General features: G+C 34.4%; 1 protein-coding gene across 1 annotated transcript; it reads left to right on the top strand.

Moving 5' to 3' along the window:
* The first annotated feature begins 325 nt into the window (after positions 1–325).
* On the top strand, positions 326–6,993 carry LOC116122601 (biotin carboxylase 1, chloroplastic-like). The gene is made up of 16 exons (XM_031408430.1): positions 326–498; positions 596–924; positions 1,021–1,162; positions 1,284–1,382; positions 1,498–1,554; positions 1,936–2,007; positions 2,896–2,985; positions 3,707–3,766; positions 3,894–4,079; positions 4,191–4,283; positions 4,367–4,448; positions 4,977–5,083; positions 5,387–5,462; positions 6,013–6,059; positions 6,178–6,240; positions 6,868–6,993. The coding sequence occupies exons 1-16, from the start codon at positions 451–453 to the stop codon at positions 6,922–6,924; spliced, it is 1,608 nt and encodes a 535-aa protein (XP_031264290.1). The 5' UTR covers positions 326–450; the 3' UTR covers positions 6,925–6,993.
* Positions 6,994–14,173: the final 7,180 nt, after the last annotated feature.

Genomic DNA, 14,173 nt, shown 5'->3' with positions numbered 1-14,173 from the left:
ACGTCTCAGTATATAAACAGAGTTGGACCACAGCCCCAAATCAAATAGCAAATTCCATAAAATATATGTCAATCCATCATTTAAAGGATGCACAGACTCACAACATCAAACCAATCGGCTACGAGACCAGGGGTTATATAGAGTACAGGTATTAATTAAAAAATTTGTTTTTAATTTCTTTAATAAGCAAAAGTTATTATTTGAAGGGGAAAGGCCTCACCGTTACAAGTAAGAAATTGGGGACTTTAGAGGTACATATTGGGCCTGGCTTTTAGGCCCATGATTGAACGATTGAGTGCGAAACTCACACAAATTAGGCGGAGCGTTCAACGAACACACATCACCTCGTTTCCATCGAGGACAACTTCTCCCTTCAAATTTCAACTTCTCCACCTTCACATTTCTGTTTTAGCTTTAATTTTCTTAAAGATTTCAGCTTCAACTCTCAAAATGGATGCCTCAATCAACACTCTCTGCAAATCCGTCACCAATCCTCCCGTAAGTACTCTCCCTCCCTCTGCTTTACTTGGTTTTAATTTAATTTTCCCACAATGTAGTTAAATAACTTGATACATATCTTATTTTTGTAAAAAAGGTGTTATTGTTTGGGAGGAGTACTGGAATTAGGAGCTCCCAATGCAGCTTTATGGCGGGAAGTAGTAGGATCAAGTTTCCTAGGCAAACAGCTCAGCCTGCTAAATTTCGAGTTAGGCAAATACAGAGAAGAGGCGGAGCTCTGAGTGCTGTGTGTGGTGGTAAAATTCTGATAGCTAATAGAGGAGAGATTGCTGTGAGAGTTATTCGGACGGCTCATGAAATGGGGATTCCTTGTGTTGCCGTTTACTCTACTATTGATAAGGAAGCACTTCATGTCAAGTTGGCTGATGAAGCTGTTTGTATCGGCGAAGCTCCCAGTAACCAATCGTACGTTTGACTGCCCCTTTTTTGGATTCTTGTTTATAGGTCATGATCGTGGTCGTGGTTGTGGCATAATTTATATGTTGGATTGTATTTCTGTAGGTATTTGTTGATTCCGAATGTGCTTTCTGCTGCAATTAGTCGAGGGTGCACAATGCTGCACCCTGGATACGGGTTTCTTGCTGAGAATGCGGTGTTTGTTGAAATGTGCAGAGAGCATGGAATCAATTTTATTGGCCCAAATGTAAGTTACTTCAAACCAGGGGGTTGTGCTATAGGAGATGGGATGAGTCCTTCTTAAAAGGACCTTGCCTTTTTTTTTTTTTTACTGAATATGTTGTTGAATTCTGGTTATATTTTGGTAGCCTGACAGTATCCGAGTTATGGGTGACAAATCAACTGCAAGGGAGACGATGAAGAATGCAGGTGTTCCTACCGTACCAGGAAGTGATGGACTGTTGCAGGTTTCACGTTTGGCAATTAATTTCTGTATTATGATCTTAAAACCTTCACAGAAGTAGAGATAAGGGCAATTTTGCTAATGTTTTGTTCAATTTGTTGTGGTAATTGTTGATACAGAGCACGGAGGAAGCAGTCAAGCTTGCCCATGAAATTGGATTTCCTGTGATGATCAAGGTTAACGATGCACCATTCGTATCTTGTTCTGTGATAATTAGAGCTATAGTGCCTTGTTCTGCCTATAAGAAAAAGTTATACCAATTACCTTCTGTCTATTACCTCAAAATGGTTTTCAGAAATTTCTAAAATTTTATTCTTCACTGATTCTCTATTTTGCTTAGTATTTATTATTTTTGTAATTATTGTTTATTATTTCTATTAGAAAACAAACCATATTGATAGTTTTATGTAAATTCTCATGAAAGATTTGAGTAAAGTGTGTATTTTGAGACTTGAGATTGTTAAATTTGTTCCTAGAACTTACATACAGTTAAATGAAGCACAAGAATTGAAATTTTATAAACTACATTGATCTGAAAAAATTTCTATGGCTTTTAGGCAACAGCAGGTGGTGGAGGACGTGGAATGCGTCTTGCTAAAGAACCTGAAGAATTTGTGAAGTTGCTTCAGGTATGGCCCTTAAGGTGAATTTTCCCATGGGGTTATTCAAGGAATGTATCCATTTAAAATTTCAGTTTGTCATAATTTTGAGTTTGATTTTCCTGGGTTTCTTTTCAGTAGAATTTCATAAAACTTTTTGCAGAACAAGTTCTCAATTCACTGATAGTATTATATTATTGCACAAATAAATGTATGTTTTTCCTAGTCTGTATTGTTTATAGAACTGATGGCCAACATCTTTTGTGTTAAGTCTTATACTGACAATTTAAGACATGTTTGTTCAATATGCTGGATCTTTCAATGTTTTGGTTGTCTAATAGAAAGATTAAATGTTAAAAATGATGAAAATTGAATATCAATTTTTTTTAATTAAATAAGTATTTAGGAGGGTTCTGTAGTGTTGAAGCATTGTTCTGGATCTGAAACAATGTATAATCCTTTGTTACACCAAATTAAGTCATCAAACAAATTTGGAAGTGAAATGAATTCTTGGTTGGTCTTTATGCCTCTTTCTCTCTCTATCTATTTAACATTATTTGCTGCATCTGGTCATCATTTTATAGTATTTCTTGCGTTTTTGTTTTCTGAAATTCATTTTTCTACCGTTATTTGCTTTCATTTGGTAGTCTCTAAATTGATGTTGCTAAGGAACTTGATATACTTCTTCAACACTATATGATTTGTCAAAGTTCCGATGTCATAACATTTTTCTTGCTTCATCTTGTTTCATTGGTTGTTTCGGTCACATTTTATTTCAATCATTCAGTGCTGAATAGATAATATGCTTAAATTTTATTATCTTTGTTTACTTTACCAAAAATTAAAATATAGATACTCTATTCATTGTCTAAGTGAAGTTTCCTATAACTTGAGTTTGTTTGTTTTCTTATTTCACAGCAAGCTAAGAGTGAGGCCGCTGCAGCATTTGGAAATGATGGAGTTTATTTGGAAAAGTACATCCAAAATCCAAGGCATATTGAATTCCAGGTTTAATTACCGTGTGTGGTCTTTTATCTTTTTATATGAAATGCATATCAGTATGCATTGACATTTGAGGTGGAATTTGGAATTTTTCCTGCTGCCTACTTATTTGAAGAAGGAAACCAACGAGAGTTGCTCTCTTGAAGTGCTGTAAGTATGGTGGTGTGGACTTTAGGTTGAAGGTCCAACTCTAAGAATTAGGATCCTACTGGTGCTTAGAATATGCATATAAAAAAGAAAAAGAAATTGTAGTCCTATCAATAAATAGTAAATAAGGAAGAAGATGAAAATGAAAATGAAATGCAAAGTCTATAGCTTCTTTATGGGTGGGATTGTACGATTATGATTTATTCTGAAATATGCTTTTAAGCAAATGAGTACATCCGTAAGAGCAGCATTTTTATTGGTGAAAGAAGCAAAATGAAGTAAGATTAAGTTATCAATCTGTTAAAGTTCCTTCAGAAGTGGCCTACATTATATTTAATTTTGCCTAGGGAAAGATCACTAAGTAGGTCAGTGCAGCACTACTAAATTTTGAGTTGAATTGGTGCAGTGATCTGAAAACCTGAACAAGTGTTTGTTAATGGAAATTGGAAAATAAATAAATCATGTAATGTACAAATCGTACCGATTGATATGGTATTGGGTAATATTCTTTTGTACCTCTTATTTCTAATTGCATGATGCAGTTCTTTTTAAGTAACGCTAGTGTCCTGTGGCTTTACAGGTTCTTGCAGATAAATATGGTAATGTTGTCCACTTTGGTGAACGTGACTGCAGCATCCAGGTAATGTCTATAATCACATCCCTGATAATTTCCCAAACCTCACAGTTTGTGGAACAAATTTTTTTGAGGGGTTACTGGACTTATGAGTTTGTTAAGGTAGTCTGACATTCGCTAATCGCATATGCAGAGGCGTAACCAAAAGCTGCTGGAAGAAGCACCCTCTCCTGCATTAACCCCTGAGTTGCGAAAAGCCATGGGTGATGCAGCTGTTGCAGCAGCAGCATCCATAGGTTACATTGGTGTTGGAACAGTTGAGTTTCTGTTGGATGAAAGAGGCTCCTTCTACTTCATGGAAATGAACACTCGTATCCAGGTTAATCTTTGATTAAGGATATGATATAAGTTGATTTATTTGTAAAGCTGTATGCATATGGTAACTAATACGGCATACTAAATGGAAAGTTTGTTTTTGGGAAAAACTCAGGTTGAGCATCCTGTGACCGAAATGATTTCCTCTGTTGACTTGATTGAAGAACAAATTCGTGTAGCCATGGGAGAAAAACTCCGCTACAAACAGGTATCATGAAAGGGATAGTTGAGACATATGTCCTCACCCTAAAAACCGGTCTGTTTAATGCTTTGTTGGGCTCTGACCTGCAGGAAGATATTGTGCTCAGAGGACATTCAATTGAATGTCGTATCAATGCAGAAGATCCTTTCAAAGGATTCCGACCTGGACCAGGTATGTTCGTTATAAGCTTGTCTGTAGTGTTTACGTTCATGTGAAAATTAACTCTTGTAACTGGCTCCTCTTATGCCAACATTCTCTCTTTCTATAGTGATGATTCATTATACCTGATTAGTTAACAATGGGATTAGGTGATGGAATGAATATCTATTTCATTAATACAAATTAGCACGCAGTTTATGCCGAATGACTTTTATGTTGATAGGGCCTTGGAATTAATTCCCTTTACAAGTTTTGTCTGTTTTAATAAGTATATGTGCCATTGAAATTCCATGTGCCAGTTTTTTTCTGTTTTATTAGGTTATGTACCATTAGATATTTCTCCGTTTTTTTGGCTCTTTGCTCTTGGAACCATTGTCATAATATATCAATTTAATTCTACCGCCAACAAGATTTTCAGAAAATCAAGATTTAGTATAAAAAGTAAATAGAAATGAAATATGTTGGGATATTTCTTTTTTTCACTTCCTTATATACTCATATACTCATATATTGTTATTTTCTTGTTTTCTTGAACACCAGGGAGAATAACTGCATACTTGCCATCTGGTGGCCCATTTGTCAGAATGGATAGCCATGTTTATCCTGATTATGTGGTTCCACCAAGCTATGATTCCCTACTTGGAAAGGTTTATCATAGTCTTTCTACTTGTTTTTCTTTTTTCTGGTGGTTAGGTGCATGTATGAGTAGTTTATGTCATCTATTTTTACACATAAGTGTGGGTTGAGTTAAATAATTTGTTTGGCCTCTCCTTGTTTAATAATTTTCTGTAATTAGGTTATTGAATGATACTTTGTTCTTAGATTCAACACCCTAACTGCTAATTTGATCCTCTGAAGTTACCATGCTAGATTTTTGAGTGCTCATCTAACTGAAGTTTAAGATTTGACATGGGTCTTCTTATTAAATGTGCAAATTTATCTTATTGTAGCTTATTGTGTGGGCTCCAACAAGGGAAAAGGCAATTGAGCGCATGAAAAGGGCTCTTAATGACACCACCATTACAGGTAAGTCTGTATACTTTTAAAAGTTAAGAGTTTTATGTGCTTTGCATATAAATAAAAAGAAAGCTTCAATTACAAAATGCAGTTCTTGTCCATGCTGCCTGTCATGCTAGCAAAAGCAAGGGGTTTCAGCCGGTGTTACCTTAAATGGTTCCTATCCTCTCATGCTAGCCTTTTGTTTGTTGGCTACATTATGATTGGGCATATTTGCTTCCTTGTGAATACCCTTGAATCCTTTGGTTTGCATATAGAGGGAAAAAAAAAAAAAATTTTTAAGGACAAAGTGCAGTTCTCTTTACTCTTGTGATAATATCTTATTGGGTAGTTGCTACAGCTAATATCCAACAAGATTTGCTATGAGCCATTTTGTTCAACCCTCCCCCCATAAAAAAAAGAAGACAATTCATAGTTATTTTCCTGTAACATGAATTGTACCTAATAAGAGTAAAATGTATCTCCAGTACATTTGGTCCATCAAAATTTTGTTTCATTCCATAAGATCTCTTATATATCCTAAGCAATTTCTCTTTTCTTTTTCCAATTATTTATTCAGGTGTTCCAACAACCATTGAATACCATAAACTTATCCTTGATGTTGAGGTAAGAAAGTGTCATCTGTATGTTTAATGCACATCTTCTAGTAAAGTAAAGATACCATGTGATTTGGCTTGAAGTTTTTGGCTTTATCGAAATTACCGTATTTTGCTCTTGTTCACAGGACTTCAAAAATGGCATAGTGGACACTGCTTTCATTCCAAAGCATGAGGAGGAGTTACAAGCGGTAAGATAACTAATCTACCCTTACCTTCTCTGTTTCAAGTATATTATAATTAATGTTATTTAGGAATAAGAGAAATAAGTAAAGTCAGCTGTATATTTAGTGATCATCAGATCTGATTGATTCTTAAATGTTCCTTTAACCTCTATACCCCAGGTTACATGTTTATTTGCCAGGAATTTCTTTGGAAACATGGAATCATTTCACCAGTGTCTTTTTCAATCCTTAATTCATGAATTTCCTCATGCTAAGAAATCAATATAAATTATATTATATAAGAAGGTTGTTAGTAAATTGGATATTGTCATGGTTGGATGCTTACCAACAACCTTAATGGCTAGTCTATTAAGTGATGTTGGTTACTCACTCTTTTTAGCCCAAGAGCCAACCCATTTTTATCTGATGTGGGATCCTAATAATGTACATTGTTACAATTGTCATTCCAGCAAGAGGATTATCAGAATCCTGAGGAATAGTCTTCTATGTGCCTATAAGTTGAAACTAACAAAAGATGGATTTTGTTTGACTTATTCGGTATTTTTGTAATATACTGTATATTCTCCTACTCCTCTATCCCTCATGCAAAACAATATAAATTTATTTATTCTGATCTTTTGGATTTGCATGCAGCCCCAGGAAATTGTTCCAGCAACACATGCAAAAGAATTGGCTAGTGCAACTGCTTAGATCAATCTCTTCTGAAATTGCAACCATACACAGTACTTGTCATCCCAATTAGAAGAAGACCATTTGTCTAGGCAAAATTTACCTCCCATCATTTAACCCCATCTTCTTGGGCTGTATTGTATTGTATTGTAAACCTGCATGCAGCACACAATGCGTAGGAATATTTTTTATTAGTCATGAGTGCTGATTTAATTTCACAATCAGAGTCAAGTGATGAATAAGGTGACTGCAATTACTAAAAGAGTGAAGCCTCAGGTGATTTATAATGTTAAGTTTTTTGTTATGTTGATGTAATTGTAATGTTGATAAGAATTCTGATGAATTTTCTTGGGCAATCAATCAGTCTAGTGTTGAGAAATTTTAGCTCCATCTAAATTCCAGTATTTGTTTTCTTTCTGCAGTTTATTTCTAACTAAATGAATTCAAGAAATGAACATTTACAATCAATTTTTGAACGTGCAGATGCATTGGTGGCACAAATAAGCTATATTACTAATTGGTAATTGACCCTTGATGTTAGGTTTAACTAATAAAAGTATATGTTATGTTTAAATTTTAAAATAGACAAATTTCTGTTAATATTCAGCGAAAAGGCCTGTATGAACTATGAAGTTTACAGAAATTAAATAAGTGATACACGATGAATGAAGTACTATATTAATATACATAATATATAGAATTAAATGACAATAATCCTTGTGAAGTTTTATTAAATAACAAAAAGCCTCTGAGGGGATCGATGCATTAACTCTTTTAACTTTTATATGTATGCATAATTGTGATTAGATAAACACTAAAAATTTTATTTCAAATGGGGAGTGGCACATCAGTTCGGGATTGTTAACTAGGTTTTGATGCATTAACGCTAAAATAGTAAAATGTTACATTTAAATAAGGACTTTCCGATGCGTTATTCCTTGAATAAGATGTGTTCATACAAGTTCTATGGTTTTAACTACAGTACAATTGTTTAATGTAAAGTTGATGCATATAAGTCAATATTATGCCCTTTTCTTTTTGTCCCCAACTACTACTAGACACCCAAACTATTTGAGTAACTTACAAAGCTTATAAATATGTTCAATAATGTTACGGACATCAGTATTTTTACACCGAAATCTTGTACCGGCTTATGTGTCCCGTGATTCACACCAGGCTGTTCACTTACATGGACTCTCATTCATATTATATGGACAGGGGTCCATTTACTACAGACGGGTGTCCCCATTTAAAGGACGCCCATTCATCAGTAAAATAGAATAATTTTTTTATTATAAAAATTAGGGACGACCGTTCATAGGTTAAGGACGGTCGTTCATCAATTATGGACGATCATCCCTTAATTTTGGACAGACATCTACAAATAAGGGACGTCTGTCTACAACTTAACTGATGAGCCAGCTGTGCAGCTTCTTCTGGAGATGCATCTTTAAGCAATCCATCCAAACCCAATTTCTGCAACTGATCTTTGTATTTGTCAAATTTGGGATGGCCCACTCTCTAAATCAAAGCCCCAGGACCTCCTGGGATGGCCCACTCTCTAAATCAATCTTGCTCCCAATTGCATGGTACCAGCAAAGCTTTGCTTGCTCAAACTGTTGTTGCCCAAGCGCCAGAAGACCTTCATAGAAGTCTGGTTTCATCTTCAGAGCTTCTTCATACCTGATTCCTGCCTTAATGTACTCATTGTTTGCCCACTCGTAGGCAGTGTTAACCAGAACAAGTATGGATTCTCGCGTACCATCTTCAAAGCTTTGCTGGTACCATGCAATTGGGAGCAAAATTGATTTAGAGAGTGGGCCATCCCAGGAGGTCCTGGAGCTTTATAACAAGGCTGAGGACAGCATGGAGAAGGGCATGCAGATGTGGGAGGAGATGGAGGAGCAGCGTCTCAATGGCCTATCCAAATTTGACAAATACAAAGATCAGTTGCAGAAGTTGGGTTTGGATGGATTGCTTAAAGATGCATCTCCAGAAGAAGCTGCAGAGCTGGCTCATAAGTTGTCGACCGGCGTCCAAAGTTTTTTTTAATTTTTATATTTACATTATGGACGGACATCCTTATTTGCGGATGCTTATCCAAAATTAAGGGACGGCCGTCCATAACTAATGGACGACCGTCTCTAAATATTTTTTAATTTTTTAAAAAGAGAATTGTTAATGGACGGGCATCCATTAAAATATGAACGTCTGTCCAATATTTAGAGACAGTCGTCCATAACCTATGAACGACTGTTCCTAATTTTTATAAAAAAAAAATTATTCCATTTTACTGATAGACGGGCATCCTTTAAATGGGGACACCCGTCTATAGTAAATGGACCTCTGTCCATATAATATGGACGGGAGTCCATATAAGTGAACGGTCATCCATATTTGATGAACGGCCGTTCACCAGAAAAAAATTTAATAACGTGAAATGTATCTGGTTTGCTGGTGTGAATCATGGAACACATAGGCCGATACAAGATTTCGGTGTAAAAATATCGGTGTCCGTAGCATTATTGTTTGTACAATTAGCTGCAAGACTGTTTTATATACGTGATGGTTGCTCTATCATTAGTTGTTTTCTATTGATTGGTACTTCAATTTTGATATTAATTTCATCGAATTTCCCCAGGCTAATTACTAATCCTCACGCATTTTGAAACATACGAATACTCTAATTTTATATATATTTTGTGTTGCTTTTGTACCTTATTTATTGCTCGTTCAATAAACCTAAGCCAAGTAGAAACTAGAACGTTGATGGCTAATTCGATGAAACTAATACCATACGTTGTATATTTATATACTTAACAAAAATAATAATATTGCAGACACCGAAGTTTTACAATGAAATTTTGCTTTGAACGACGTGTCACATGAGTAGACGCAATCACGTAACACATTAACAAATATTCCGTGAATGAACGATCGTCCATCAAATATAGACGAGCCTTCATGATTATTTGACAGTCGTTCATTTTAAATTGATTGTTGTCCATACAAAAAAAACAATGGACTCCATCCATATCATATGGACGGGAGTCTATTTACTATGAACGGACGTTCACCTAAAATTGACACCCATCCATGTAGAGAATCAAGTCAATGTAATGGAATTAAAGGCTGAAGATATTGAAGATCTGAATATTGAGATATGCAGCAACGGTAATGACTGAAATCATAGCAACAGATTTGGTGAACTCTCAACAACAAATCAGGAGCCTAACAAATGAGGAAGATTCGATCCTACATTTCTGTTATAAGATTGTATAGCTGTAATCTTTTAATTTTAATTATTCACGTAAATGTAGGCATCCATTGTAATCGCTCTTTTCTATATAGTTGTACAGTTTATATCATACTCAATGAAAAACAGAGGAATCAGTTCTCGCATACTCTCCTTTTCAATTCTTTTGTAGTCCATGGTTTAAATTAAAAAAAAAATAAACAAAAATAATGAACGCCCGTCCATAATAAATGGACCAGTATCCCTATTAAAAAAAAAAAAAAAAAAAACAAAAGCTTAATGCACTGTCACCAACTGAAACAAAAATCTTTTCTCTTTTACCTCTAATGGTTTATCACCAATCATTAAGTGCATCAATATTAAGGTCTTCTTTTGATGATTCCTTGAATGACCCTTTTTTGGCTTTTCATTCCTTCTTAACTTCATGTGGCTTCTACCCCGAGAAAATCAAAGAAGCGTGGTGGAACGGTGTCAAAATGGCTGTCTACCGATGATGAAGCTTCACTAATTGAAACTTGAGGTGTAGATGTCATGGAAAGGTTGTATGTTGATTTTAGAAATAACACACAGATCACCAACCAACTTATATATCACTGTCTTAGGCACAGCAGGATTGCTATGTCATTTACTTGACCAGTATGAATCTCTCCTTGCAACTCTCTCGCTAGGTTCCAGAGTATTGTGAATGCTTTCCTCGGGATAATTATCAGTGCTGGAAGCATAGATTGGCTCAAAAATCAATCCCTAGTAGGAAATGATGTACGACCTCGAGCTAAAAAGGTATAAACTCTATTCTCACTCTTCGAACTCGGCCTTTTCACAAAATTTTCGAATGCACCTTCAGCAGGCTCTTTCAACCTATAGCTTGGTTCAACTACATTATCAACTTTAGATAACTGCGGAAACATTCTCAAGCACAATTGCTTACAAAGACCATTTGCAATCACTGCAAAACATAGAAAAGTATATGTTACTTTCAATTACAAGACAAAAGTTTCTAAAAAATCCTTTACTTAAAACTTTTTAGGAAACAGTGTGGCTTTCCTATGCTTTTCAATCATGAAAAATGAATCAGGAAGTAAACATACAATTTTTTTTTCTAATAGGGACGCCCGCGTCCATAATTTTGTTTTAAAATTTTTTTGATTTAAATTATGGACAGGAGTTCATTTAAATTGAACGGCCGTCCAATAATCATGGATGTTCATCCATGTTTGATGGACGATCGTTTATTCGCAGAATATTTGTCAATGTACTACATGGTTGCATCTATTTAGGTGACACGTCATTCGGTGCAAAATTTCAGTGTAAAACTTCTGTGTCCATAACATTATTATAACAAAAATGCTTGTTGGATCAACTGATCGGGATAAAATAGAGATATATTTGACTTTTTATAAGGTGATCCATGTATACAAAGACATATTTATCCTTGTTAAATTAAAAGTAAAAAAATGATTGAATAGTGAGAGAGAGAATGATTTCAAATTTCATTTAATTCTCTCTCTCATCGTTAAGTCTGAAAATCAAATTCCAATGACATATTTTTAAAACATTGGATTTGTTATTTGATTTCTTACCAAGAACAAATCCAATATTTTAATTTAATTATATGATAGTTATTATACATACACTTGACTCATGCCAAATTCAATTTCAAACAATATCTTCATTGTTGCCGAAAATTGCTTCTAATATCGCATTTTGCTCTCTGGATTCCATAGTTCTCTTCCAAATCGAACAATGAATAATGCTTTCCTTCCAACACGAAAATTAACACTTATTAATAAATAAAACCGTATCAAATGAAATATGAACACTTGGATTACAATGGTTGGCTTAATCGAATTTTAAGTTGGCTATACATAGATAAAAAAAAATCTCTTGTACAAAATCTATGAACATTCTCTGAATAGAGATCAATAAATATATGAACACTTGAATAATGCAGTGGCGGAGCAACGCATAGCTCGTAGCCCACCATTCATTGCCTAGATAACTTTTGACTATCTATGCAAAAGGATGTGTCACATTCTCTATAGAGATCAATAAATATATTAATATTTTCGTTCATTTTTAAAATTAATATAATCTAATTTTATTAAACAAATACAAAGAAAATGACTTTTATCATAATGACATGGCATACTCATTCTATACAAGACTTTATACACATAATATTGTATATATAGATATATATAATCATGAATTTTTTATCCAACACAACATTAAGATCAATATACAAAAAAAAAATATATATATATTATCCAGCTTTCTCTTTTTATCCATACAACATTTAGATCAATATACATAAAATATTTTTTATCCAGTTCTATCTATTTTATCCAAACAACATTTTTTGTCCAATGGCTATTTTATTACAATATGAACTAGCATATTCATTTGTTGGCAAAAATGAGATAAAAGGGTGTGCCTTTGTATGAAAATGTGTTGTAAACAATTCTTACACTTACAATAAGGGATTACACTTAGGGGGCGTTTAGTTTAGGGAATGTTGGATTACTGGGAATGTTGGATTACTGGAATCTTGTATTACCTTGAAGATTATTGGGAATCTTTAAAAAAATATGTTTCGTTAGTTGGAATGAATTGGTAGATATGTTATATTAATATGTTTGGTTAGGAGGAATAAATTGGTGGGTATGTTATTTAGATTACTAAATTGCCCTCTTTTTAAATATTAATATAATATTATTTTTATTATTAATTTTTAAATAATTTTTTAACCCCCAATATTTCAAAATTAGCTAAAACACCCCCGCTTATATAAAACTTTAATTTATAACAAACTCGCCCCCACTACCCTGCCGCCACTGCAAACCACCGTCGGAAGTCGCCAGAAGTCACCGTGAGCAGTCCATCGTGACTGAAAGGCCCCGATATGGCCATTTTTAGCAATATTGATGGCTGAAAAGGACGGCCAGACCCATCAATTTGGCCGGAAATGGCCAGAATAGATCTTGCCATTTTTGGCCAAATCTGCTCCCGGTCACGATGGGCTGCTCACGACGACTCCTGGTGACTTCCGGCAACTTCTCATGGAGGCCGACAGTGGTTTGGCTAGCGGCAGCAGGTGGGTGGGGGTGGTGGCTTAGGTAAGTTGAAATTTGTTTTGATTTCAAGGGTAATTTTGTCTCAAAAGTTAATTAATTGGGGTGAAATGGTAAAAGCAAGATTCATGTAAATAAATTTAAAAATAAGGGTATTATTGTCCTAAAATTTTATTAATAAATGATAGAATTGTAACAAAAAAAAAAAAAAAAAAAAAAGATTACCCAAATAATCTTACAATACCTAATAAAATCAGTACTCAATTACCTTCATATTACATAGTACCACTATTATTTTTGAATATAATCGATCTTAATTCCTTCACAACCAAATATGGTAATCAAATAATATAGGTCGTATTCCCACCCCGTAAATCCCATATACCCCCACCAAATGTCCCTACGCGTGTTGTAGGATGTTGATAAGACAGAAAAGAGCATGTAATTGCAATAAGGATTACACTTGCAACTTTGGGAGATTTGGGAGATAAAACAGGTACTTTATATTTTTTTTTTAAAGTAATTTAATTATTCACATAAATTAATTCCACTTTTCAACCTCTATTCTTAGAAACATTGAAGTATAATTATTTATCTCTCATCCTTTCGTATGTCAACGTGTAAATTATTTCCTTAAAAAAAAAAAGTAGGGTTTAGGAGCCGAAAATAATTTTATTTTTACTACTAGGTAAATTTAATTTACCTTCCAAAAAAGTTTTGATCCGGATCATTGATCCAATTGCACTACTCTTTTTCAAATTATCATATCTTTCATCTGTTAAAATCTAACTCCCCAAATTCTTTTGCTCCTATTCCCAAAATTTATAAACTCAACGTAACTATGCATGCAACATCGACTGTTCGATTCTCGGCCTCCTTTATGATCAGGCTATGCACTCTATCAACGGTGACAATCCTCCGTCTTCACTCTCGAGCTCAAATC

Source organism: Pistacia vera, unplaced genomic scaffold (assembly GCF_008641045.1).
Source record: "Pistacia vera cultivar Batoury unplaced genomic scaffold, PisVer_v2 Contig136, whole genome shotgun sequence".
In the NCBI taxonomy this organism is placed as follows: domain Eukaryota; kingdom Viridiplantae; phylum Streptophyta; class Magnoliopsida; order Sapindales; family Anacardiaceae; genus Pistacia; species Pistacia vera.
This window is presented reverse-complemented; position numbering and strand designations above follow the sequence as displayed.

Coding starts and splice junctions, on each gene's coding strand:
- LOC116122601 (XM_031408430.1), top strand. CDS start 451: ATGGATGCCTCAATCAACACTCTCTGCAAATCCGTCACCAATCCTCCC. Junction 2,008..2,895: donor AATTTGTGAAGTTGCTTCAG/GTATGGCCCTTA, acceptor CTTATTTCACAG/CAAGCTAAGAGTGAGGCCGC. Junction 6,241..6,867: donor ATGAGGAGGAGTTACAAGCG/GTAAGATAACTA, acceptor ATTTGCATGCAG/CCCCAGGAAATTGTTCCAGC.